Below are 27,467 nucleotides of genomic sequence, written 5' to 3'. Positions count from 1 at the left end.
ACACTGCACTATATATAACACACTATCACTATAATACACATAAGGTATGGATGGTGCGGTAATAGAAAACGAGGAATAAGATGGCCAGCCAGGGGCTCACACACCCTCCGAGACTGACCGCCGAGAGGACACTGAGCTAAAATTAGGTTGCTTGTCCCTGTGATAAGTTGGCAAGTGTTGTCATATATTTCCCTTAGACCTGGCCACCCTCACCTTTGACTCACCAAAATCTGACTCAATTTTATCCACAAGAAAAGTTTCTATGATCATTTATACGGAGGTTGCGTCATATCGCGTCATCAGTTACTTTTCTGATTGCAAGGACTATGACTCACATTGAGTCATCGTGAGCGAAAGGGTTAACAAGAATGAGTCAAGCTCGTACTGGCCCGTGTGTGAAATCACTTTTATCATACATATCCTTAAATTTATCAATTGTTTTAGCACACACTATTTCATTCAGTAGTGCATTCCACTGATCAATTGCCTTATTTGGGAAACTGAATTTCCTTGTGTCTTTATCACCTTTCTTTTTATGTAGTTTTTTGCAGTGTCCTCTAGCTGATGCTTCCCCATAGGTTTTATACTCATTTATGTCTATTTTCTCTTTCCCTGAGATGCATTAATATAGCATAATCATGTCTCCTCTTTTCCTTCTCTCATGTAGTGTCGGTAGACACTACGAACAAGAAGCCTTGGACCAAGACTGACCAAAAGATGATGACTAAGGACCGAACAAAGGACATGATATGGATGGCAACGTGGAATGCACGGGGTACAAATGATGAGGTGAAAGAGAGATTGTCTAGGTGCTTAAGGGTGCAAAAGTGGATGTATGTGGATTTACTGAAACTAAATGGGGAGGTGAGAGTGTGAGAGAATGGGAGTATGGATGGGGTATCGGTGTGGGAGTAGGTGAGAATGAGAGGGCAAAAGAAGGAGCATGTATTGTTGTGAGTAACAGATGGAAGGAAACATAAGAGAGTATGGATCAGTTGGCTCAAGGATTGTGTGGGTAAACTTGAAAGTTGGACTACAAATGTGGGTGACTGTGTGTGTGTATGCGCCAACGCAAGATCGTGCAAGCAGAGTGAGAGAAGAGTTCTGAACAAATGTGGAAGTGTGCATGGAAAAGTCTGAAAGGAATGAGAGTGTCTTTGATTTGTGATATGAATGGTAAAGTAGGGAATATGAAAATGGATGGCGTAGTTGGTAGCTGGTGAGTGGGGTGTGCCTGCTGAGATAGATGAGAATGACAGTGGTTTAGAGGACATTTGTGCTGGGAGGGGGTTGGTGATAGCCAATACCCTCTTCAGGCACAAAATGATCCACAGGTATACATGGCGAGTGAGAAGGGTGGGTGGTAAACTGAATGAAAGGAAGGCAATGCTTGATTATGAATGTGTGGATGAAAGGATGCGATGGTGTGTAATGGATGCAAGAGCATACAAAGGTTGGGGCAGTGGACTTTCTAACCACCACTTGGTGGTGGTCAGAATCAAGGTCTAAGTAAAATGGACAAATAGAAGAAGCGAAGGACAGGAGGAAGGAGTACATGCAAGGAGAGTGGAAAGGTTACAAGAGGATGAGAAAAAGGCAGAATATAAGAGAGAAGTGGAGGAGTGATTGGGTAAGTATGGATTGGAGCAGATGGAGGACGTGGAAGGTGCGTGCAAGATATTTACAGAAGAAATATGTGCTGTATGTGAGGTGGTGTGTGGTGTGAAGAGAAGATGAAAGGGGGTGCAAGGAACAGCATGATGGAATGAAGAGGTAAGACAGGCTGTGGCACAAAGAAGAAAGCATTAACTGAGTGGGTGAGAAATAGGGGTTTGGAAGAAGTTGAGAGATGGAAGAGAGAGCCATATGTAGAGGGGAAGAGAGGGGCGAAAAGATTAGTAAGAGAGTAAGAAGAGAGTGGATGAGGAATTTGGAAGGAATTTGAGTGTAAAGTGGAGAGACTGTAGGAAAATGTTCTGGAAAGAGGTAAAGAGTGTTAGACAGGGTGGCAATGAAGTCAGTTGGGGAGTGAAAGATAAAAATGGTCATTAAGTGTGACCTCAGGGTTAAGGGACTGAACAGGGAGGCTGCAATGGATCGTGCAGCATGGAGAGCCGCCATTAGGTGACCAAGGCCGACACATGCAAGCATGTTGGAGCCTTTAAAAACGAAATGAAACGAAACGATTACTAGTGGAGAAGGGAGAAAAAGTGAGCAGATGGAGAGAACACTTTAATGAATTGTTGAACACAGAGAATGAAAGTAATGCGAGTAGCAGTGGCTGGGAAATGACTGGGAGAAGGAGGGATGTGAGAAGAGAGGAAGAAATCAGTAGGATGGAAGTTGTAGAAGCAATGAAGAAAGTCAAAATGGGGAAAGCCCCAGGAATTGATGAAGTGTGTGGTGAAATGCTGAAGCATGGGGGAGAGATAGCAGTAGAATGGATGTGGAAGATGTGTGGGTTGGCCTGGGAGGAAGGTAGAGTCTGAAGGATTGGAAGCCAGGTATAATTATTCCCTTGTACAAAGGAAAACGGGAAAAAGAAGTGTGTGGTAATCATAGGGGCATTTGTCTTCTTAGTGTAATAGGAAAAGTATATGGTAGGATACTTATTGACAGAGTTAGGGAAATAACAGAGGAATTAGTTGGAGAAGAACAGGGAGGTTTTAGGAAGGGAAGAGGTTGTGTAGATCAGATATTCTTAGATCTTTAGCGGAAAAGTTTCTAGAGAAGGGAAAGAAATTGTATGCGGCCTTCATGGATTTGGAGAAAGCATATGACAGGGTGGATAGACATGGATTGTGGAAAGTATTAAGAATATATGGAGTAGATGGGAAGTTGTTGAATGCTGTGAAGAGTATGTATGAGAGGGCTAAAGCTGCAGTGCGTGTGGATAGTGAACTGAGTGAATTTTTCTGTGTGAAGGTTGGGTTGAAACAGGGATGTGTCGTGTCTCCATCGTTGTTCAATCTGTATATGGATGGGGTTATAAAAGAGATACAAGGTAGGGCAGCGGATGTTGGAGCGACCCTAATGAGAGAGGGCAGTGTTTGGAAACTTGTTTGCAATTGATGTTGTGGTGTTAAGACAAAGGGGAGCTGCAAGGCTTGGTGGATGAGTTTGGGAGAGTGTGTAAGAAACGGAATCTAAAAGTGAATGTAGGGAAGAGTAAAGTTATGGTCTTCGAGAGAAGTGAAGTCAGTGAAAGTACAGTGAGGTTGGATGAGGAGGAAACGGAAAATGTGAGTACGTTTAAGTACTTGGGTAGTGTAACGAGTAAGGATGGAAGTTTGGAGGGTGAAGTGCTTGAAAGGGTACAACAAGGAAGAAAGGTTGCTGGTTCCTTGAAAGCAGTGATAAGAAACAGGGAAGTGAGTATGTAAGAGAAAAAGTTACTGCATGACAGTATTGTGATAATAACTTATGGAAGTGGAGCTTGGACCTTGTTGGAGGGACACAAATCAAGAGTGAGAGCAGTGGAAATGAGTTATTTGAGGGGAGCATGTGGATTCACATGGAGAGACAGACTAGGAAATGAGGATGTGAAGGAGAGTTGTGGTGTGGATGTGAATGTGATAGGAAGCGTTAGGAGAAACACTCTGAGGTGGTTTGGCCATGTGGAGAAGATGGAGAGTGAGAGACTGATGAGGAGAGTGTATGTGAGTGAGGTGGAGGGGAAGAGAGGGAGGGGGAGACCAAGGATGAGATGGAGGGATGGAGTGGAGAGGTATATGAGATAGGGGTGTGTGAGCTGAGAGCAGGGCAGTGAAATGGCGGGGGTTCTGGGCGATGTGGAGGCGATTCGTTTGTGGCCACCCCGTATGGGATTAAGGCGTCTGGCAATATATAGATAGATAGATTCTCTTTCCCTGAGATGCATTAGTATAGCATAATCATGTCTCCTCTTTTCCTTCTCTCATGTACTGTTGGGAGACTCAATTTTTCTAGTCTTTCTTTGTAGCTCAGATCCCTTAAGCTTGGTACCCATCTTGTAGTGGCCCTTTGTACTTTTTCAACTTTCTCAATCATACCTGTGTGTTTTTAGGGATGAGGATTCCTGACTACTGATGCATACTTCAGGGTTGGTCTGATGAATGATATTATCTTTCTCAGCAAGTCTTCATCTATATATGTGAACGCTATTCTCATATTAGCATGTAGTGTATACACGTTTTGCACCTTCTCACTGATGTGGTCAGCCAGAGATAGTCTGTTAATGATAATCTCTCCTAGGTCCTTCTCCCTTTCTGATATGTGTAAGGTTAAACTTCCTAACTTATAATCCCAGTCTAGTTTTTTTTCACTTTTCTATCTACTCGTGTATTGTCAGACGCCTTAATCCCGCAAGGGGGGGCCACAAACAAATTGCCTCCATGTCGCCCTGTCCCCTGCCATTTCACTGCCCTGCTCCCAGCTCATGCCCCCCCCTTCTCTCACATTCCTCTCCACTCCATCCCTCCATCTCATCCTTGGCCTCCCCCTCCCTCTCCCCACTTCCACCTCACTCACATACACTCTCCTCATCAGTCTCTTGCTCTCCATCCTCTCCACATGGCCAAACCACCTCAATGTGTTTCTCTTAACGCTTCCTATCACATCCACATCCACACCACAATGATCCTTCATTTCCTCATTTGTCAATCTGTCTCTCCATGTGACTCGACATGCTCCTCTCAAATAACGCACTACCATTTCTTTCACTCTTGACTTCTGTCCCTCCAACAAGGTCCAAGCTTCACGTCCATACATCAGAGTTGGTATCACAATGCTGTCATGCAGTAACTTTTTCACTTCCATGCTCACTTCCCTGTTTCTTATCACTGCTTTCAAGGAACAGGCAACCTTTCTTCCTTGTTGTACCCTCTCAAGCACTTCACCCTCCAAACTTCCATTCTTACTCATCACACTACCCAAATACTTTAATGCACTCACATTTTTCATTCCTTCCTCATCCAACCTCATTGTACATTCACTGACTTCATTTGTCTCAAAGATCATAACTTTACTCTTCCCTACATTTTTAGATTCCATTTCTTACACACTCTCCCAGACTCATGCACCAGACCTTGCACCTCCCCTTCATCTTCACTTACCAACACACTATCATCTGCAAACATCACTACAGGGAGTTTACAAACACTGCCCTCTCATTAGGGCCACTCCAACATCCACTGCCCTACCTTGTATCTCTTTGATATCCCCATCCATATACAGATTGAACAACTATGGAGACAAGACAACTTGTTTCAATCCAACCTTCAAACAGAAAAATTCATTCTGTTCACAATCCATATTCACTGCCGCCTTAGCCCCCTCATACATCCTCTTCATGGCATTCAACACCTTCCCATTTACTCCATATATTCTTAATAATTTCCACAATCCTTGTCTATCCACCCTGTCATATGCTTTCTTGAAATATATGAAGGCTGCATACAGCTTTTTTTCCTTCTCTAGAAACTTTTCTCTGAAAGACCTAAGGATGAATACCTGATCTACACAATCTCTTCCCTTCCTAAAACCTTCCTGTTCTTCTCCAACAAATTCCTCTGTTTTTCCCTAACTCTGTCAATAAGTATCCTACCATATACTTTTCCTATTACACTAAGAAGACAAATGCCTCTTTGACTACAGTACCACACACTTCTTTTTCCCCAATTCCTTTGTACAGGGGAATAATTATACCTGATTTCCAATCCTCCGGGACTCCACTTTTACCAAACTTAATTACATGACACTTGTCCACATTTAATTTTATTTATCATTTACCGCTCCATTCATGATGTTCATTTTATTCTTCTTGTGTCTCTCTGCAAGTCAGTGTTTGTATTTCTCCTTTGTATTTTTGCATCATCAGCAAACATATTTAGATAACTTTCATTTCCAATGTTACTATGTTATTTATATCCACTAAAAACATACTTGGTGCCAGCACTGAGCCCTGTGGAACTCAGCTAGTCACTTCCCTCCACGATGAGTAATTACCCCTCAGTACTGTTCTCATTTCCCTTTTTTTGAGAAAATCATGCATCCAACAGTACATGTTGTCTTGGATTCCTCCTTGATGGTACAGTTTCCATAAAAGTCTTTGATGCTGAAGTCTGTCAAAGCTATCTATCTATTGCCAGACGCCTCAATCCCGTTTGGGGTGGCCACAAACAAATTGCCTCCAAGTCGCCCTGTCCCCCGCCATTTCACTCCCCTGCTCCCAACTCACACCCCCCTCTCTCATATACCTCTCCACCCCATCCCTCCATCTCATCCTCGGCCTCCCCCTTCCTCTTCCCCTCTCCACCTCACTCACATACACTCTCTTTGTCAGTCTTTCACCCTCCATTCTCTCCACATGGCCAAACCACCTCAGTGTGTTCCTCATAACGCTTCCTATCACATCCACATCCACACCACAATGCTCCTTTATATCCTCATTCGTCAGCCTGTCTCTCCATGTGACCCCACAGGCTCCTCTTAAATAACTCATTTCCACTACTCTTACTCTTGACTTGTGTCCTTCCAACAACGTCCAAGCTTCACTTCTGTATGTTAGAGTTGGTATCACAATGTCATGTAGTAACTTTTTCACTTCCATGCTCACTTCCCTGTTTCTTATCAGTGCTTTCAAAGAACCAGCAACCTTTCTTCCCTGCTGTACCCATTCAAGCACTTCACCCTCCAAACCTCCATCGTTACTCATCACACTACCCAAGTACTTAAACGTACTTGAAATCTAGATAGATACTGTCCACCCATTCTTCTCTTTTCTGTAATGTTTCTGTAACTCTATCATAGTAGCTTAACAGATTAGTAACACATGATTTTCCCTTTCTAAAACTGAACTGTCTTTGTTATCATACTGTGTTCTTCTAGATGGTCTACCCAAACTTTTCTTATCAGCTTTTCTAGTACACTTGTAAATCGCGTGTTTATAAATCACGGATTTCTAAAAGACGGCTAAGTGGCTGTCAGACTGCCAGCACCCTTAAATCGCTGTTAAGTCACGAAAATCGCGGACCCAGGCACCGAAGTGGGCCTTTTCCGAGGAGAATCGTAAACCGCGGCATTCAATTTGAAAATCGTGACCCAACAACCATTCACCACCCGTCCCTGGTGGCAAGTGTGCATACTAATGCTGCCACATTGTTGTTGTTCTTCCCGCCAGTCCGCACACTACAGACCATCGCCGTGGAGTACAAGTGCTACCTGCCTTTTTTTGTGCACCCTCTGCCCCGCCTCCTACCTTCCATGGCCCCTTCCGGACCCCTGATGAAGCGCTCTAAGCAGTATGGCATCAAGAAGCAGCCGCCGTTGTCATGCAGTCAACGTTTGGAGCTCATTTGTCGTGTTGAGAAGGGAGCACCCCCACCTCATGCTGAGAGGTTCTAAGTTCTTCCCAACACCACCCCACTCCATTCACTTAAGCAATATCGTCATAGGATTAAGGTGAGATCCCTTAACATTGCTTTTTTCTATTAAATACATGCACTGAATATTCCTAAATTTGTATGTTTGTGTTTGATGGTGCCTAGATAGGTGTAGGTAGGGTGCTGTGGGGGGTGGTTGGCCAAAGTCCAGACCCAAATTCATTTTTCACTTAAGAGTTATTATTTATAAATCACGGAATTTGTAAATCGCAGCAGTGATCCAGACCCAAATTGCCGCGATTTACGAGGATTGAGTGTGTATATATATATATATATATATATACAGTAAAATCGCAAATTTCAATGGACATATGTACCAAACAACTGCATCTAAATTCAAAACACTGAAATTTAAACTGAACTTCTAATGGGAAAAATCAATCTGGGTCCAGGGCTTCGCAACTTCACTACGTAAAATCATGATTTTTTGCCCACATTCCCTGTAAACTTTATGAACTATAAATGTGGTTAAGTAACTGTAGTTCTGCACTGTATTGCCATACTGTACTGTAGTGTACAATACAGCAAAATATGTTACAGTTTGTCAGTATCCTGTCACAGTTTTAATTACAGTAGTAACAGCACACTGTACAGTACAGTACTAACCTTAGGTTATGGAAAATTATCACTTGGCTGGCTGGTGTTGGTGGTGTGTGGCAGGGGTGGACCACTTAGTTGAAGTAGTCTCCTCTGTGGAGGTATCCAACCCAAATTCCTCAAAATGAAAATCATCCTTGAGTATCTGGACATCTGCAGTGTCAACATCTTCCTCCTCACTCTCTTGGATGGTTATACCTTGCAACACCCTAGTAATTGGCCTGAAGAAGGTGATGATCTTTGACTGTTTCTGCTTATGAAGCGTGTGACAGCATCAAAATTCGCGATTTTGCATCGAAAAGTGAGGTAGGTAGACCACTCCAAAATGCATCTAAATTCAAATCATCAAATTCTCAACTGTCGAAATTTGAGATTTTCTCTCTCTTCATCTTGCTCATTTATCTTCATAAAATTTTTCAGTTTCTTCACCATCATATGTTGATACTGGAACATGGACTTGAATAAACTTCACCTTATAGCTCTTATTCAGCTTTATTATTAGGTCTTATACTCTTCTGGTGGTACATGGTGGCAACCATCATCCACTCACTTAATGTGGTGCTGCCTACTTCTTCCTTAACCTTCATCACTCTTTTTCAGTTTCTGCCCTCTCTTCCTGTTTCTTTCATCTATCCTGTCACTCCTCTTTCCTCTTCAGGTGGCTTTGCATTGAATGACATGCCAAATAGTTTCCTGTAAGCTAGGAAATAATTTACACTGCTGGGGGGTAACCATATAACCAACCTATACGTGTTCCCTACATGTCAGCACGTGGGTTGGCGGAGGGTTAGTGCCCCTCCCCACAAAACAACTAACTAAAAGACAAACAACCACCCCTTATGGGATTATGGTGTTGGGCTATAGATACATAGATGGATAGATACTCTTTCCTTTATACTAATGAATTCTTCAGTACTGCTACTGAAATGTTTCATCAAAAATCCTACATCATGTTCCTTCTTCTCATGTCTGTCTCTGAGGTACAGTAAGTGACTGAGTTTCATGAATGTCTAATAATGTCTTCTGATCTCACCAGGAGCTATGATATCCCAGTTTATATCTCCCAAAGATTTTATTTCCAAAAGTGGATACCCCCTGGGACAGGGGGATTTCAAGAATACTCCCCCAGTATCCCTGCTTGTCATATGAGGTGACTAAAAGGGTTGGCGGTGGGTTAGTGCCCCACCCCGTAAAAAGAACTAAATAAACAAGCGAAAAAAGTGTCTCGGACCAGGACAGACCATAAGTCGATGACTAAGGAATGGACAGAGGACATTCTAAGGGTGGGGGCATGGAATGTAAGTGGAGTGAATGATGAAGTGAGAGAGATTGTTCAGGTGCTTGAGGATGCAAGAGTGGATGTATGTGGACTGACTGAAAGTAAATGGAAAGGTGAAAGGGTGAGAGAATGCGAATACAGTTTAGGAATATGTGCGGGAGTTAATGAGAATGAGAGGACAAGAGAGGGAGTATGTTTGATGGTAAGCAAGAAGTGGAAGGAGAATATGGGAGAGTATGGAACGGTGGGTGCAAGGATTGTATGGGTGAGGATGAAAGTAAGCTTGGGCGATTGTATGTGCGTATGCGCCGACAGAGGACCGAGTGGCAAGAGTGAAAGATGAGTTTTGGGCAAGTGTAGAAGCATGTATGGACAAGTTTGAGAGGAGCGAGAGAGTGTTTTTGATTAGAGACATGAATGGCAAAGTTGGGAATGTACGAGTGGATGGAGTGGTTGGTCAGTGGGGTGTGCCAGCTGAAGTAGATGGGTATGGTAGTGCTTTGGTGGACACCTGTGCTGGTAAGGGGTTGGCAATAGCCATCATCTTCTTTTGGCATAAGATGATCCACAGGTAAACATGGAGAGTCGTGAGGAGGATGGACGGTCAACTTGTTAAATGAAAGGCAATGATAGATTCTGTGTGTGTGGATGCGCAAGTGAGAAGACAAGTGTTGGATGCAAGAGTGTGGAGAGGGTGGGGGAATGGAATCTCAGACCATCACTTAGTGATGGCCAAGGTAAGGCTGCAAAGAAAATGGGCAAAGAGACGGTGGGGAAGACAGAAGGAAACAGCTCCTGTGAGAAGAGTGGAGAAGTTGCAAGACAATGAGAAAATGTCAGAATAAAAGAGCATAGTGGAAGAAAGATTGGGAAGGTATGAGTTAGAGCAGATGGAAGGGGTGAAAGATGTACGTAAGATATTCATGGAAGAAATAGATGCAGCATGTGAGGTGGTTTGTGGAGTGAGGAGGAGATGCAGGGGTGTGCAAGGGACAGCATGGTGGAATGATGAGAAGAAACGAGCTGTGGAACACAAGAAGAAGGCATATAGTGAATGGTTAGCGAGTAGAGGTAGGGGAGGAGATGAGAGAGAGAAGAGAGAGGTATATGAGAGCAGAAGGGAGGTGAAGAGGTTGGTGATGGAGAGTAAGAAGAAAGTGGATGAAGAGTTTGGGAGGAATCTGAGTGTAAAATGGAGGGAGAGTGAGAAATTGTTTTGGAAGGAGGTAAAGAAAGTAAGACAGTGTGAATGGGGGAAATAGTAAGGGAGTGAAAGATGGGAATAATAGTTTGTTGGTGGAGAAGAGAGAAAAACTGAAGATTTGGAAGGAGCACACTGAGGATTTGTTGAATGAAGAGAGTGAGAGCAGTGCGAGTACAAGTGGTTGCGGAATGGCTGGGAGAAGAAGAGATGAGAGGAGGGAGGAAGAGATCAGTAGGGCAGAAGAGTGGAAGCAATGAAGAAGATCAAGATGGGAATGGCCTCAAGAATTGATGGAGTGTGTGGTGAAATGCTGATGTATGGGGGTGATATTGTTGTGAAGTGGATATGGAAGGTGTGTAGATTGGCTTGGGAAGAGGGAAGGGTTCCAGAGGACTGGAAATCAGGTATAATTGTTCCTTTATACAAAGGAAAAAGGGAGAGAGAAGTATGTGGTAACCATAGGAGTATTTGCCTTCTTAGTATGACTGGAAAAATATATGGGAGAATACTCATTGACAGAGTCAGGCATTTAACAGAGGAGATAGTTGGAGAAGAACAAGGGGGATTTAGGAAGGGAAAAGGGTGTGTAGATCAGATATTTGTTCTAAGATGTTTAGTGAAGTATCTAGAGAAGGGAAAGAAAGTGTATGCTGCCTTCATGGACTTGGAGAAAGCTTGTGACAGAACAGATAGGCAAGGTATGTGGAAGGTATTAAGAATAATTATGTGGAGTGGGGGGGAAATTGTTGAGTGCTGTGAAGAGCATGTACAAAGGAGCTAGGGCTACCATGCAAGTGGATGGTGAGCTGAGTGAGCTCTCTGATCTAAATGTGGGACTAGCTGTTTAATATATATGTGGATGGGGTTGTAAAGGAGGTGCAAGGTAGGGCAGTGGATGTGGAGGTGGCTCTAATGAATGAGGGTGAGATGTGGAAGATTCTGGTGTTCTTGTCTGCTGATGATACAGTATTGTTGAGTGAAGATGAATGGGAGTGGCAAGGTTTGGTGAATGAATTTGGGACAGTGTGTAGGAAGAGGAAGCTGGAAGTGAATGTGAACATGATAAAGTTATGGTGTTTAAGAGGAAATGAAGTCACAGAATGCACAGTGAGGTTGGATGGTGAGGATATGGAGAATGTAAGTGCATTCCAGTACTTGGGTAGTGTGATGAGTAAGGATGGAACTTTGGGGGATTAAGTGCTTGAAAGGGTACAGCAGGGAAGGATGGCTGTTGGTTCACTGAAAGCAATAATGAGAAATGGGAAGGTGAGTATGGAAGTCAAGAAGTCACTGCATGATAGTATTGTGATCCCTACCCTGATGTATGGAAGGAGGCATGGACCTTGCTAGAGTGGAACAAGTCAAGAGTGAGTGCAGTGGAAATGAGTTACTTGGGAGGAGCATGTGGAGTGACATGGAGGGACAGGTTGACAAATGAAGAAGTGAAGGAACATTGTGGGGTGGATGTGGATGTGGTGGAGAAAATTAGGAGAAATACACTGAGGTTGTTTGGACATGTGGAGAGAATGGAGAATGAAAGACTGACTAAGAGGGCGTATGTAGGTGAAGTGGAGGGAGGGAGAGGGAGGGGATGACAAAGGATGAGGTGGAAGGATGGAGTTGAGAGGTATATGAGGGAGGGGGGAGTGAGTTGGGGGGAGGGCATTCAAATGGTGGGTGACAGAGCGACTTGGAGGTGTTTTGTTTGCAGCCACCCTTTGCAGCATTAGGGTGTCGGGTTACAGACAGATAGAGATAGGTAGGATAGATTCCCTTCCCCAGAGTTTCTTAGCACTCTACCCCTTGCTTTGGAGTAGGTCTGACTTCTTCCATGGTCAGTCACTGTTGCTGCTGGGTACTACTGACCATGGCTTGCTAAAACTTGTTAAAGTATTTAGGGGAAGGTTTGAACCAGTACACTGTATGACTGGCTTATACAATTACAGTAAGGGAAATATATTTCATCTGATCCCTAGCAGTCAACCTGGGTAATACAGCTCTACCAAACAATGGGATGCACAAACTTTTTCATCTTGACAAAGCAGTGTTTCTTTGAGAGATATCTTTGAATAACCAACATAAACAGTACAGTCAACTAACCTGTAACAGGATCACATTTGATTGGTGGGGCTTGCTTGTGGTCCTCCTCCTTAAAGCCACGGCCAGTACGGACCATGGGTAATTGAACTGGCAACAGATCATCGTCTTCACTGAATCGTCCCAAAGTATCATCAGGGTCGTCAATAAAATCATCACGTAGGATCTCCTTCAATTTTTGATCTTCATGTTCCTGTCATGAAGATGCTCAGTTTTAAAATGATAATGCACTGCATTTAAGCTGGAAAGAGACAGCTTCACATAGTGACACTGATATGACCTGGTTATATAGATGTCTCTCAATTTCCTTACTATTCCCAAAAAGGGGGCTGGAAGGCTTCAAGAAAATGGCAATCTCCTTACTATTCCCAAAAAGAGGTCTGGGAGACTGCAAGAAAAGGGCAAATTCAGCCTGCAGTCCACCATTCCCCCTTTCAGTGGACTGAGGGGAAAAGGTAACTTCAGCCTAAAGTCAGATTCAAGTCTAAATGAGTCTAGGGGTCATAACTCAAGCAATAATCAACAGACTTCCTTACATCACATCTATTGCAAACCACATTAATTTTTATCATATCCACACTAAGCACTCCAAACACATTCTTTAACAATACCATTTCCACTGCTCTTACTCTTGATTTTTCACTCTCATGACACAACAATTTCTAATGCCCCTATGTTAATGTGGGTACAAACACACCTTCATGCAATCCTCTTGCATCCTTCATGCCACCATGCCTAGACCTGTGCCACTCTACTTTCCACTTCTTTTGCTTGCATGCTTGTCTCTCTTTTTTAACAGTGCACAGAGATATTCAAAGCTCTCGAACCAATTAGATATTCAAAGCTCCTCCACCAATTCATCTCCACCAGTAAATGACACTAGCAGTCACTTTCTCTCTCAACAACCATCACTTCACTCATAACTAAACCTATCTATTTATCTATCTATAGCCCAATGCCCTAATCCCACAAAGGGTGGCCACACACAAAACGCCTCCAAGTCGCTCTGTCACCCACCATTTGACTACCCTCCCCGCAACTCACTCCCCCCTCCCTCATATACCTCTCAACTCCATCCCTCCACCTCATCCTAAGTCTACCCCTCCCTCTCCCTCCCTCCACCTCACCTACATACACCCTCTTAGTCAGTCTTTCATTCTCCATTCTCTCCACATGTCCAAACCACCTCAGTGTATTTCTCTTTATCTTCTCAACCACATCCACATCCACCCCACAATGTTTCTTCACTTCTTCATTCGTCAACCTGTCCCTCCATGTCACTCCACATGCTCCTCTCAAGTAACTCATTTCCACTGCTCTCACTCTTGACTTGTTCCCCTCTTGCAAGGTCCACGCCTCGCTTCCATATGTCAGGGTAGGGATCACAATACTATCATGCAGTGACTTCTTAACTTCCATACTCACCTCCCTATTTCTCATCACTGCTTTCAATAAATGACACTTTGAGCCTCTGTATAAAAGTGACCAAAGTGATTGCAAACGTTTTTGAAGATATGTCAATTTGATGTTGTTGCTGATCAACCCCAACTGGTCTGGCCAAGCAGACCCACCAACTACAGGCAAGCAACTGACCCTGCAGGGCCATCCTGTGTACTAAGCTGATACTGTACATCTTTGTGGCTGACAGCACCTCGCAACAGTTAGGCATGGGTACAAGTGTGGAGATTTGGGTCCTGGATGAACACTGCACTTGCACTGCTTGCACCACCCAGTTAGCTGAGGCACCATAGCAGGCTCCCATTCACCCCATAATGCAGATATATGGTTACCACTCAGCACCGAAAATGATTTCCTGGGTTACATGAAACCATTAGGCTTGTCATTCAGTGTACTGCCACCTGAAGTGAAAAGAAGATTAGTACAAAGTGCCACGAACAAAACGGAGAAATAGGAAGACAGGAGGGCAGACACAGAGACAAAATGATAAAGGTGAAGGAAAATGCAGCACTACATCAAGTAAGTGGATGATGCTTGCCACTGCCTACCACCTTGTAGAAAAGGTATACAATATAAATCAGAATATCTTGTGAGCAATGAACAGGTAGTTTCTGCCCATGCACTCCACCCAAATCTGCAATTTTCACTCCTTTTTTAGTAGTTATTTTATTTAGTGGAAAAGGTTGTTTATTCATTCATTCACTCATCATCCAATCCTACGTTGCCCCATGAGAAACGTAGGACCCCGGGGCTAGGCACGTTGGTCCTGACATTTAAGATGAGAGGGATCAGCCTCACTCATCCCTGAGTGACATTACATGTGCAATAAACTCAACCACCCCTTGGATATAAACCTTCATTACTTCAATCCCATTAGAGCGCAGTAATTACCCACTAAACAACCAGGCGCTAATATTTTTTTATTTGGTTACCATCCAGCGCAGTAAATGGTTTCCTGGTGTACAGGAAACCATTTGGCTTGTCACTCATTGTAGAGTCACCCACAGGCAGAAGGACAAGGAAAGAATGAATGAAAGAAAGACAGAAGAAGAAGTGTAAAGTCATCTGTAGGCAGAAGGACGAGGAAAGAATGAACGAAAGAAAGACAGAAGAGGATGGAAGGAAAGAAGGATGGAGGAGAGGAAATGGCAGACAATCGCGAGCAGCACTACATCGAGTGAGTGGATGGTGTGTGCCTCCGCCTACTACCAAGGTAGTTTATACAATATATATATATTTAAGAGGGGCCTGTGGAGTCACATGGAGAGACAGGCTGACAAATGAGGATATAAAGGAGTGTTGTGGTGTGGATGTGGATGTGATAGGAAGTGTTAGGAGGAATACACTGAGGTGGTTTGGCCATGTGGAGAGGATGGAGGGTGAAAGACTGATGAAGACAGTGTATGTGAGTGAGGTGGAGGGGGGAAGAGGGAGGGGGTGGCCAAGGATGAGATGGAGGGATGGGGTGGAGAGGTATATGAGAGAGGGGGGTGCGAGTTGGGAGCGGGGCAGTGAAATGGCGGTGGACAGGGCGACGTGGAGGCAATTTCTTTGTGGCCACCCCGAACGGGATTGAGGCGTCTGGCAATAGATAGATAGATATATACTATATATATATATATACATGGTTTCTATCCTTCTATCTGTGTCTTCATCTATAGCTTCCTTTCTGGCTGATCTCTGTACAGCCGCTGTTGTAGATGGCCAATGTTCTCCTAGATCTATCAACAGTGGTGTTCCTCAGGGCTCAGTCCTATCACCAACTCTCTTCCTTTTATTCGTCAATGACATTCTAAGCCATACACCTAACCCTATCCACTCGTATGCTGATGATTCCATCCTTCACTTTTCCATTTAGTTCTCGCAACGTCCATCTCAGCAGTTATTTCAACAAACAAGGGATGAGGCTGTGGCACATCTAATGTCTGACTTGGCTTGTGTCTCTGATGGGTAAAAATAATCTTGTTGTTTTTAATGCATCAAAGACTCAGTTTTTACACCTATCTACCTGACAAAATTTTCCACAAGAGTACCCTATCTATCTAGCTGGTGCCAGATGCCATGATCCCATAAAGGGTGGCCATTTGACTTTGAGTTATTTGTTTTACGGGGAGGGGCACTAACCCTCCACCAACCCACTTGTTGACACGTAGGGAGCACGTATGGTTTGGTTATATGGTTACCACCCAGCGTTGGAAATGATTTCTTGGCTTACAGGAAACCATTTGGCTTGTCACTCAATGTAAAGCCACCTGTAAAGGAAAGAAAAGCAATAAGAAGTGACAGGAAAGATGGGAGAAATAGGAAGAGAGGAAGGCAGGCACAGAAAAAGAATGATAAAGGCTAAGGAAGAAGTAGGCAGTACTACATCAAGTGAGTGAACGATGGCCGCCACAGGAGTACCCACTAATGTTTAATAATATCCAGCTCAATCCTGCATCATCCTTGAACATGTTTGGGGTTTCATTCACTCGGGATTTATCTTGGAAATGTCATGTTACAGCTCTTGTAAAATCTGCTTCCAAGAGATTCGGTGTGCAATGCTGACTCCGTACCTTCTTTACCTCTGCACAGTTGTTGACTTTATACACAGGTTTTATTCATCCCTGTGTAGAGTACAACTCTCATATGTGGGGAGGCTCCCCACATACAGCTCTTCTCAACAGGGTGGAGTCAAAGACTTTTTGTCTCATCAACTCTTCTCCTCTTACTGGCTCCCTTCAACCACTGTCTCTTCACCGCACTGCTGCCTCTTTATCTCTTTTCTATCGCTACTTCAATGGTCACTGCTCCTCTGAACTGTCTGCTTGAATCCCTCCACCTCTACATTGGGCGCGTAGCACCCGTCTGGCAACAAACTCTCATCCCTTTGCTGTCCAACTCTCTAATGCAAGAGTTAACCGTTACTCCCAGTCCTTCATTTATGCAACAGGTCAACTCTGTCTGTATTTCCTACTTCCTATGATCTCCAGTCTTTCAAACGCAGTGTGTCCAGGCATCTCGAAATGAATGAATCTTGAATTTGGCCCTCTTTTGTATTGTTTTTGCTTTTTTTCCTTGGAAGGAACGTTTTGCAAGCTCAGCTTTTGGTTCCTTCTTCCTCGCATTAAAAAAAAAAAAAAAAAAAAAAAAAAAAATCTACAAGTTAAAGGGATACAACTAGATATACCGTCACAAGGAGAACCGATTGCATTGGAGATTAACACATATGAAGGGAAAATAACTGTGGCAAATTTATACATGCCACCCAAAACAAACAATTGGGAAAGAGGCAAATACGAAGACCTGGCAGAAAGTACAATTCAGAGTTTAAGAGCCTTACTACATAGAATGGAAGAGAAATCTTAAAGAATTATATTAACTGGATATTTCTATCTATCTATCTATTGCCAGATGCCTCAATCCCATAAGGGGTGGCCACAGACAAATCGCCTCCATGTCGTCCTGTCCCCTGCCATTTCATTAACCTGCTACCAGCTCACACACCCCTCTCTCATATACCTCTCCACTCCATCCCTCCATCTCATCCTTGGCCTCCCTCTCCCTCTACCCCCCTCCACCTCACTCACATACATTCTCCTCATCAGTCTCTCACTCTCCATCCTCTCCACATGGCCAAACCACCTCAATGTGTAATATCAATGCATATTTCAAAACATATATTAACTGGAATACTCTAGATGTAAGCAGCTATGAAAGTCGTTGGGATCAAAGGCTCCTAGATCTTGTACATGAGTTTTCTTTAACACAACATGGAATGGAAAACACCAGAAAAAGGGGACATGATGATACATCATTACTATAGTCTGACAAATCTAAACGTAGGGTTTTGGTGGAGTCAGCCCCTCCCTGCACTGTTGCCACGTTTCCGAGCTGACCTCTCCATCAGCGATGACCTTGACACTATTTCCCTCTTGTGATCTCCGTTTTTCTAATACCCCCTATACCCCTGCCACCAACACCCCCTATACCCCTACCCCCAACAACACCCCCATCAACAACACCCACTATACCTCCACCACCAACACCTCCTATAAATATAGACCCCCACCATCAACACCTGTATAATAATTAGCCGTTGATAATTGCTATGCTATTTTATTGAGAGCATACGGAAATGTAACCTACCGTACCGTAACTGCTTGACTCTCTCTCTCTCTCTCTCTCTCTCTCTCCTCCTCCTCCTCCTCCCAGGTGCATTGGGAAACATTCTACCCTATTGCTCAAACTCCCTAATCTTACAATCCCATCTGTCTTAATCCTTCCCACTGCCTTCGTTCCTAAATCCCTTAATTGATCTATTTTTAACCCAAGTGTCCCCACACCTGAGTGTCGCGTGAGTGCTGCCACCCCAGAGCTGTTTGATATATTTATTTTAATTATGAAAGGATCGCCTCTTCCCACTTTTATCCCTTCAAATTTTTTTGCAATTATAATTGCTAAATTAATTAGCAATGTTAGAAGTGTTGGGGAAGTAAATAATAATTAGAATATTTTTAGAGCAACACTACCAAATTTTTATGCCACATTTCTCTATTATCGTATAATATAGTATGCAGAATAGTTTTATTCTTCCTTGATACATGTCAGCACTTTCATTACAGTTATATTAGTATGAGTTATGTTTATGTATCATTCCTACTACACAAACCACAGGCGTTATACATCGTAGGGTTAGGAAACATGGCAATAGTGTAGGCAGAGGCAGACTCCACCCAAACCCTATGTTTAGATTTGTCAGACTATAGATCTCATATTTACCAGGCAAGATAATGATATCGACAACATAATGTATAACCCTCCATTTAGCAAAAGCGACCATGTTGTCTATCTATCTATCTATCAATTGCCAGACGCCATAATCCCGTACGGGGTGGCCACTTGACTCTGAGTTATTTGTTTTACAGGGAGGGGGACTATCCCTCCACCAACCCACATGACACGTAGGGAGCATGTATGGTTTGGTTATATGGTTACCACCCAGCGTTGTAAATGGTTTCTTGGCTTGCAGGAAACCATTTGGCTTGTCACTCAATGTAAAGCCACCTGTAACGGAAAGAAAAGCAATAAGTAGTGACAGGAAAGATGGGAGAAATGGGACGAGAGGAGGGCAGGCAGAGAAAAAGAATGATAAAGGCTAAGGAAGAAGTAGGCAGCACTACATCAAGTGAGTGGATGATGGTCACCACCACCTACCACTAGTAAACCATGTTGTACCAGTATTAAATTTTAACTTCAGGATTGCATATGATATAGTCAGCGGTAATGAAAGTTACAAAAAGTGACTAAACTACAAAAAAGGCAACTACCATGACCTAAAGAAGTACAGTACTTCATAGAAATAGATTGGGAAATGGAGCTTAGAGGACAAGATATAAATGTTATATATGGAATTTTCTGTGAATTATTTGAAAAAGGAGTCCAGAATCATCTCTCAGTACGAAGAATCAGAAATAAGGATAAAGAAGTGGTTTAACACAGAATGTAAAAATTCTATCTATCTATCTATTGCCAGACGCCTCAGTCCCGTTTGGGGTGGCCACAAACAAATCGCTTCCAAGTCGCCCTGTCCCCCGCCATTTCACTCCCCTGCTCCCAACTCACACCCCCCTCTCTCATATACCTCACCACCCCATCCCTCCATCTCATCCTCGGCCTCCCCCTCCCTCTTTCCCCCTCCACCTCACTCACATACACTCTCTTCGTCAGTCTTTCACCCTCCATCCTCTCCACATGGCCAAACCACCTCAGTATGTTCCTCATAACGCTTCCTATCACATCCACATCAACACCACAACGCTCCTTTATATCCTCATTCGTCAGCCTGTCTCTCCATGTGACTCCACAGGCTCCTCTTAAATAACTCATTTCCAATGCTCTCACTCTTGACTTGTGTCCTTCTAACATTGTCCAAGCTTCACTTCCGTACGTTAGAGTTGGTATCACAATACTGTCATGTAGTAACTTTTCACTTCCATGCTCACTTCCCTGTTTCTTATCACTGCTTTCAAAGAACCAGCAACCTTTCTTCCCTGCTGTACCCTTTCAAGCACTTCACCCTCCAAACCTCCATCCTTACTCATCACACTACCCAAGTACTTAAACGTACTCACATTTTCCAATTCCTCACCATCCAACCTCGCTGTACATTCACTGACTTCACCTCTCTCAAAGACCATCACTTTACTCTTCCCTACATTCACCTTTAGATTCCGTTTCTTACACACTCTCCCAAACTCATCCACCAAGCCTTGCAGCTCCCCTTCGTCTTCACTCAACAACACAGTATCATCTGCAAACAACAGCACAGGGAGTTTCCAAACACTATCCTCTCTCACCAGGGCCACTCCAACATCCACTACCCTACCTTGTACCTCTTTTATTACCCCATCCATGTACAGATTGAACAACCATGGAGACATGACACATCCCTGTTTCAACCCAACTTTCAAAGAGAAAAATTCACTTAGTTCACCATCCACACGCACTGCAGCCTTCGCACCATCGTACATACTCTTCACAGCATTCAACAACTTCCCATCTACTCCATATATTCTTAACACTTTCCACAATCCTAGTCTATCCACCCTGTCATATGCTTTCTCCAAATCCATGAAAGCCGCATACAACTTCTTTCCCTTCTCTAGAAACTTTTCCACTAAAGATCTGAGAATGAATATCTGATCTACACAACCTTTTCCCTTCCTAAAGCCTCCCTGTTCTTCTCCAACTAATTCCTCTGTTCTTTCTCTAACTCTGTCAATAAGTATCCTACCATACACTTTTCCTATTATACTAAGAAGACAAATGCCCCTATGATTACCACACACTTCTTTTTCCCCTTTTCCTTTGTACAAGGGAATAATTATACCTGACTTCCAATCCTCCGGGACTCTACCTTCCTCCCAGGCCAATCTGCACATCTTCCACATCCATTCTACTACTATCTCTCCCCATGCTTCAGCATTTCACCACACACTCCATCAATTCCTGGGGCTTTCCCTGATTTAACTTTCTTCATTGCTTCCACAACTTCTATCCTACTGATTTCTTCCTGTCTTCTCACCTCCCTCCTTCTCCCAGCCATTCCCCAGCCACTTATACTCGCATTACTTCCATCCTCCATGTTCAACAATTCCTTAAAGTGTTCTCTCCATCTGCTCACTTTTTCTCCTTTCTCCACTAGTAATCTACCATTTTTATCTTTCACTCCCCTGCTAACTTCACTTCCACCCTGTCTTACTCTTTTCACCTCTCTCCAGAACATTTTCTTACAGTCCCTCCACTTTACACTCAAATTCCTTCCAAATTCCTCATCCACTCTCTTCTTACTCTCTCTTACTAATCTTTTCACCTCTCTCTTTCTTTCTACATATAACTCTCTCTTCCGCCTCTCAACCTCTTCCACGCCCCTATTCCTCATCCATTCATTGTATGCTTTCTTCTTTTGTGCCACAGCCTGTTTCACCTCTTCAGTCCACCACGCTGTTCCTTGCACCCCCCTCCGTCTTGTCTTCCTTCCACACACCACATCACATGCTGCACATATTTCTTCTGTAAATATTCTACACACACCTTCCACGTCCCCCATCTGCTCCAATTCATATTTGCCCAATCGTTCCTCCACTTCTCTCTTATACTCTGTCTTTTTCTCATCCTCTTGTAACCTTTCCACTCTCCTTGCAACTACTCCTTCCCCTCGTCTTTCCCTTCTTCTGTTCCTCCATCTTACTTGGACTTTAATTCTGGCCACCACCAAGTAGTGGTCAGAAAGTCCACTCCCCCAACCTCTATAAACTCTTGCATCCAATATACATCTTCGCATCCTTTCATCCACACACACATAATCAATCATTGCCTTCCTTTCATTCAGTTCACCACCCACCCTTCTCATCACTCGCCATGTATACCTGTGGATCATTTTATGCCTGAAGAGGGTATTGGCTATCACCAACCCCCTCCCAGCACAAATGTCCACTAACACACTGCCATTCTCATCTATCTCAGCAGGCACACCCCACTCACCAACTATTCCATCCACCTTCACATTCCCAACTTTACCATTCATATCACCAATCAAAAACACTCTCTCATTCCTTCCAAACTTTTCCATGCACACTTCTACATTTGTCCAGAACTCTTCTCTCACTCTTCTAGCATGATCTTGCGTTGGTGCATACACACACACAATCGCCCACATTTGTATTCCAACTTTCAACTTAACCCACACAATCCTTGATCCAACTGATCCATACTGTCTTATGCTCCTCTTCCATCTTTTACTCACAACTATACAAACTCCTTCCTTTGCCCTCTCATTCTCACCTACTCCTGCACATATACCCCATCCATACTCCCATTCTCTCACACTTTCTCCTCTCCATTTTGTTTCAGTTATTCCACATACATCCACTTTCGCATCCTCAAGCACCTGGACAATCTCTCTCTCTTTCACCTCATCATTCGCTCCCCTTACATTCCACGTTCCAATTGCAATGTCCTTTGTCCGGTCCTTGGTCGTCAACGTTTGGTCAGTCCTTGTCCGAGGCTTATTGTTTGTTTTTTTAGTTAGTTGTTTTCTGGGGAGGGGCACTAACCCTCCGCCAACCCTTTTAGTCGCCTTTTACGACAAGCAGGGATACTGGCGGAGTATTAATAGAGAAAAAGGACTAGCTGTGGAATAGATACAGAAGACATCATACTGTAGTGAGAGGGCATAGAACAACTACAAACAGGCAAGAAATGATTATACAAGGATAAGGAGAGAAACTCAAAGGCAGTTTGAGGAAGACATTTAAAATAAAAGTAGTGATCAACTGAAGCTTTTTTATTGCTACATCCAAAGCAAAACCAAAGTTAAAGATAAAAATACAGTCCATCATGAATGTGGGGATAACCTATATCCAAAAAAAAGATATGTGCGAAGTTCTTGACAAAAATTTCCAATCAGTTTTTAGAGAAGAAAGTAATTTTGAGAGAGATGATAAGGAACATGCATGCCCACACATACTACATGTATATCTTGATTTACAATACCTCTAGATGAGATACCCCGGCTTAACGATGGGGGTAGAAATACTTCCATACAAGGCTAATGATGGCCAAACCCTGGCTTAACGATAGGTTTTGAGTTTCTAAAACTGATTTTGACGATATTTTAGACTCAAATTATGTGTTTAGGTTATCTTATAAACTGATTTTAGATTTAGATTAATGTGCTTTAGCCATAGGTGGGGTGAACATTGTCATTTTGGGGTACAGTTTACAAAGCTTGATTTTTTCCAGACTTATATTTGATTTTCAGATTTCATTGTTTCAGTGAGTTATTTACAGATGTCAGGCTTGAGTTAGCTTCTTTTACAGCTGTTAAGCCGTTTAGATTGGCTTTAAACTTGTTTTTGGACTCATTTGGGTGAGTTTAGGACTTGACTGGGGGAAGGGAACTTAAGGCTCAAAAAAGCATTCCTATATTTTACGTGTTAAATCTACCCCGAGATACGATACCCCACCTAACGATGGGTTTTTACTTAACCAATTTCATAGCTAACCCGGGATACACCTGTACTACATACACGAATATTGGAACAAGAGGTTGCAGAGAATGAAAAGGAGGCAGAGGAAAGATTTAGGAAGTGAAGAGATGGTATGGGGCACAAGGGCTTAATAGGAAATGCAGATAAAACAAAAGTGATGGTATCTAGGGCTGGGGGTGGTACTGTCAAAGAAGAGGGAGAGCAGCCATGTGCAATTTGTCACAAGAGCATGGGAAGTAAGTCCATCTTGTGCAGTGTTTGTGATACGTGGATGCATATGAGATGCAGTGGAAATGAAGGTAGACAACGAGATAATGTTGATTTCATGTGTGTGGTGTGTCAGGTCAGGGAGAGCACGTGGAGGTTGCCAGACGAGAAAGGATTGAACTTGCTGGTGAGTCACTTGACCGTGTGGAAGAGTTTTGTTATTTGGGAGACATGTTATGTGCTAGGGGTGGGGCTGGAGCTAGCTCTGTGGCTAGAGTGAGGAGTGGTTGGAAGAAGTTCAGGGAGCTGTTGCCTCTCCTGACACTAAAAGGGCTCTCCCTCCATGGTAAAGGGATCTTTGTATGTGGCATGTGTTAGGATTGTAATGCTGTATGGTAGTGAGACCTGGGCAGTAAAGTAAGAATATATTTGCAGGCTCAAACGTACAGAAATGGCAATGATTAGGTGGATGTGCAGTGCATCCCTGAGTTCAAGGCCTGGGGGGGGGGAAAGGTTTACAATGGAAGAGTTGAGAGGTAGGATGGGACTTGAGTGTATTGGTGCTGTGATGATGGGTGATAGACTGCGATGGTTTGGGCATGTGGAGAGGATGGGGGATGATAATTGGGTAAAGAAAGTGAGAAGTGTTAATGTTGGGGGTAGGGTAATGAGAGGCAGACCGAAAAAGGGCTGGGACGAGGTAGTAGTAGTAGTTGTTCCCTAGGCAGTCTGGCCGAACAGCCCCGAGTCCCTTAGGAAGGCCATGGCCGAGACCGGGCCTTCCCACAGAGCTCTCAAAGAGTGTATGTTGTGTTGTTGGCGTAGAAGATTGTGTGCAATGATGTCTTCCATAATGTTATTAATAGTATGGAGTGCTGTGTTGCATCCTGGACAGGCATCAGCGACGGAGTCATCCAGCCTCTTCTGGTAGCTTAAAAGGGCTGGATGGTGCCCACATCTCAGCCTGGCCAGGTGGACCCTGTCCTCACGAGGAAGATAGGATTCAGAAAGGTGGATGTCAGGAGGCCGTGTATGCAGCTGTGTGTTGTCTTTAAGTGACTGAATGGAGCAGCGAGTGATCTGAGTGTGGATATGCTTCTGGAAGCTGGTCTGAGGTGGGCGAGGGGGGAGAAATGACAGTATTTGTGTATGATATCGTGTGCTGGGTGTTGTTTTGATGTTCCTTGGTGTGGGTGGATGTGCTGCCATGTACTGTAGTGGATGTTGTGGGTTTGTGGAGGCTGCAGCAAGAAACTGGGTGCCTCTCATGTCTAGGTGATCCTTGACCTTGAGGACTTTGGTTTCTTGATGTAGGTGGTCTGTGGGTGTAGTAGCTGTGCAGCCTGTGATTATTTTTAGAGCCTTGTTCTGTATGGTCTGTAGAGTGTTGTAGTGTGTTTTGGTCAGGTTAGAAGCCCAGGCAGGGCTTGCATAATTCATCACTGAACGTTTGTATTGTTTGTATACTGTGGTGGTGGTTTCTTTGTTGTGTCCGAATGTTGTATGGGCAAGTGACTTCAAAGCATTGAGTCTTGGTGTTATTTTATTTTTAATGTTTGTGATGTGTTGTTTGAATGACATTGATGTATTGTATGTTACACCAAGGATTTTGTGTGTGTGTGTGTGTGTGTGTGTGTGTGTGTGGTAGGGGAGTGTTGTTTATGGTGAGGTGTGGGATGTGACTGTGTTCTGCTGTCCAGTTTGTGAGAAGAGTCACTGTAGATTTGGCTGGGGCTATTTGGAGCCTGTTTGTGGTGAACCATTTGTGTAGTGTGTTGAGGTAAGGTTGAATGATGTGTGAAGCTGTGTTTGAGTTTTGGTGTGTACATGTAAGTGTTATATCATCTGCATAGGAAGCTCTGTGTATCTGTGGTGTGTGGGGTGTGGGTATGTCGTGCATGTATAGATTAAAGAGTGTAGAGGACAAAACAGATCCTTGAGGGACGCCGTTTGTGAAGTTTCTGATGTTAGAAGACTGACCGGCAAATGTTACGTGTGCACATCTGCCTGCTAAGTAGTTTGCCAGCCATCTTTTTGTGTTATTGTGTATGTTTGTGTTGAGTATTTTGTTTGTGAGGTTGTGATGGTGGATGGCATCAAAAGCTTTGCTAATGTCTAGTGTGACTAGGAGTGTTCTGTGTGGTGGCCTAGCTGAATTTATGCCATTGAAAACTCTCTGTGTAAGGTCTGTAAGAAGGGTGTTTGTGGAGTGTTGTGGCCTAAAGCCATGTTGTGACTGGGCTAGGGGAATGTGGGGTGTGACTAGTTGTAGTATCAGTTGTTCCTGACTTTAGAGGGGGTGCAGAGGAGTGTGATGGGGCGATGTGAGGAGGGTAACGTGGGGTCTTTGTTGGGTTTAGGGATAGTGATGATATTGCCATGCTTCCAGATGTTGGGTATTATGTTGGGTGAGTAGCTGTAGTTTGATATGTTGGTGAGTGCTTGTATGCCTTGTGGTCCTAGGTGTTTAAGGTGAATGTTGCTTATGTTGTCTGATCCACAGGCAGATGAGTGCATGAGGTTATTAATGATGTGCTTCATCTGGTTGTAAGTGAAAGGTGCTGGGACAAGGTTATTGAGTGTGACCTCGGGGTTAAGGGACTAAATAGGGAAGCTGCCAGAGATCAAGCAGCATGGACAGCCACCATTAAGTGGCCTATGTCAATGCATGCAAGCACATTGGAGTCTTAAAAAACGAAAATGAAAACAAGGTACAGGAAGAGCTGAGTAAATTAGACAAAGGAAAAGCAAATGGTCCTGACAATTTTTCAGGCTGGGTGCTACATGAACGTGCAGAAGAGTTAAGCAAACCAATATATTTAATATTCAAGAAATCCTTATGGTAAACTATCTGATATTTGGAAGAAAGCATACACTGTTCCCCTATTCATGAATGGAATTAGAAAGAATCCACTCAACTACAGACCAGTATCTCTGATCACTGTTGTAAGCAAGGTACTAGAAAAACTAATGAGAAAAATTTGGGTAAACCATCTTGAAAAATACAATATGATAACAGAAAGAGAGTTCAGTTTTAGGAAAGAAAAATAATGTGTTACAAATTTACTAAGCTACTATGATACAGTTGCAGAAACACTACAGAAAAGTGAGGGATGGAAGGACAGTCTCTATTTAGATGTTATGAAGCATTTGACAGAGTACTGCACCAAAGACTTTTATGGAAACTGTACCATCAAGGAAGACTCCAAGGTAATTCGTACTGTTGGATGCAGGATTTTCTCAGAAAAAGGAAAATGGGAACAGTACGAAAGGTAATTATTCATCATGGGTGGAAGTGACAAGCGGAATTCCACAGGGCTCAGTGTTGGCATCAATTATGTTTTTAGTATATATAAATGATACAGACAGGAACATTGGAAATGGAAGCTATCTAAATATGTCTGCTGATGATGCAAAAATACAAAGGAGAATTACAAACACAGACTCTTGCAGAGAGCTACGAGAAGAATTAAATAAGTTTCATGAATGGAGCAGTAGATGGCAATTGGAATTCAATGTGGACAAATGCCATGTAATTAAGTTTGGTTACAGTGGAAAAAGACCAGATTGGGATCAAAAGCTAGGATGTTCAACCCTAAACATATCAGAAAACGAGAGGTGATTATCAATAACAGACTAGTTCCGGTTGACCACATAAATGAGAAGGTACG

The 27,467-nt window shown here is 43.3% G+C and overlaps 1 protein-coding gene across 1 annotated transcript in view; it reads right to left on the bottom strand.

Moving 5' to 3' along the window:
• The window catches only part of Polr3D (RNA polymerase III subunit C53), a 110,323-nt gene that overhangs the window by 43,847 nt on the left and 39,009 nt on the right, over positions 1–27,467 (bottom strand). The window contains exon 5 of the mRNA XM_080286387.1: positions 12,602–12,791. Within this exon, the coding sequence (XP_080142513.1) occupies positions 12,602–12,791 (190 nt within the window). The remainder of the gene's footprint in view (positions 1–12,601; positions 12,792–27,467) is intronic.

The sequence above is a fragment of the Coenobita brevimanus genome, chromosome 111 (genome assembly GCF_032717465.1).
Source record: "Coenobita brevimanus isolate Jiangsu-jjx chromosome 111, ASM3271746v2, whole genome shotgun sequence".
Taxonomy (NCBI): Eukaryota; Metazoa; Arthropoda; class Malacostraca; order Decapoda; family Coenobitidae; genus Coenobita; species Coenobita brevimanus.
This window is presented reverse-complemented; position numbering and strand designations above follow the sequence as displayed.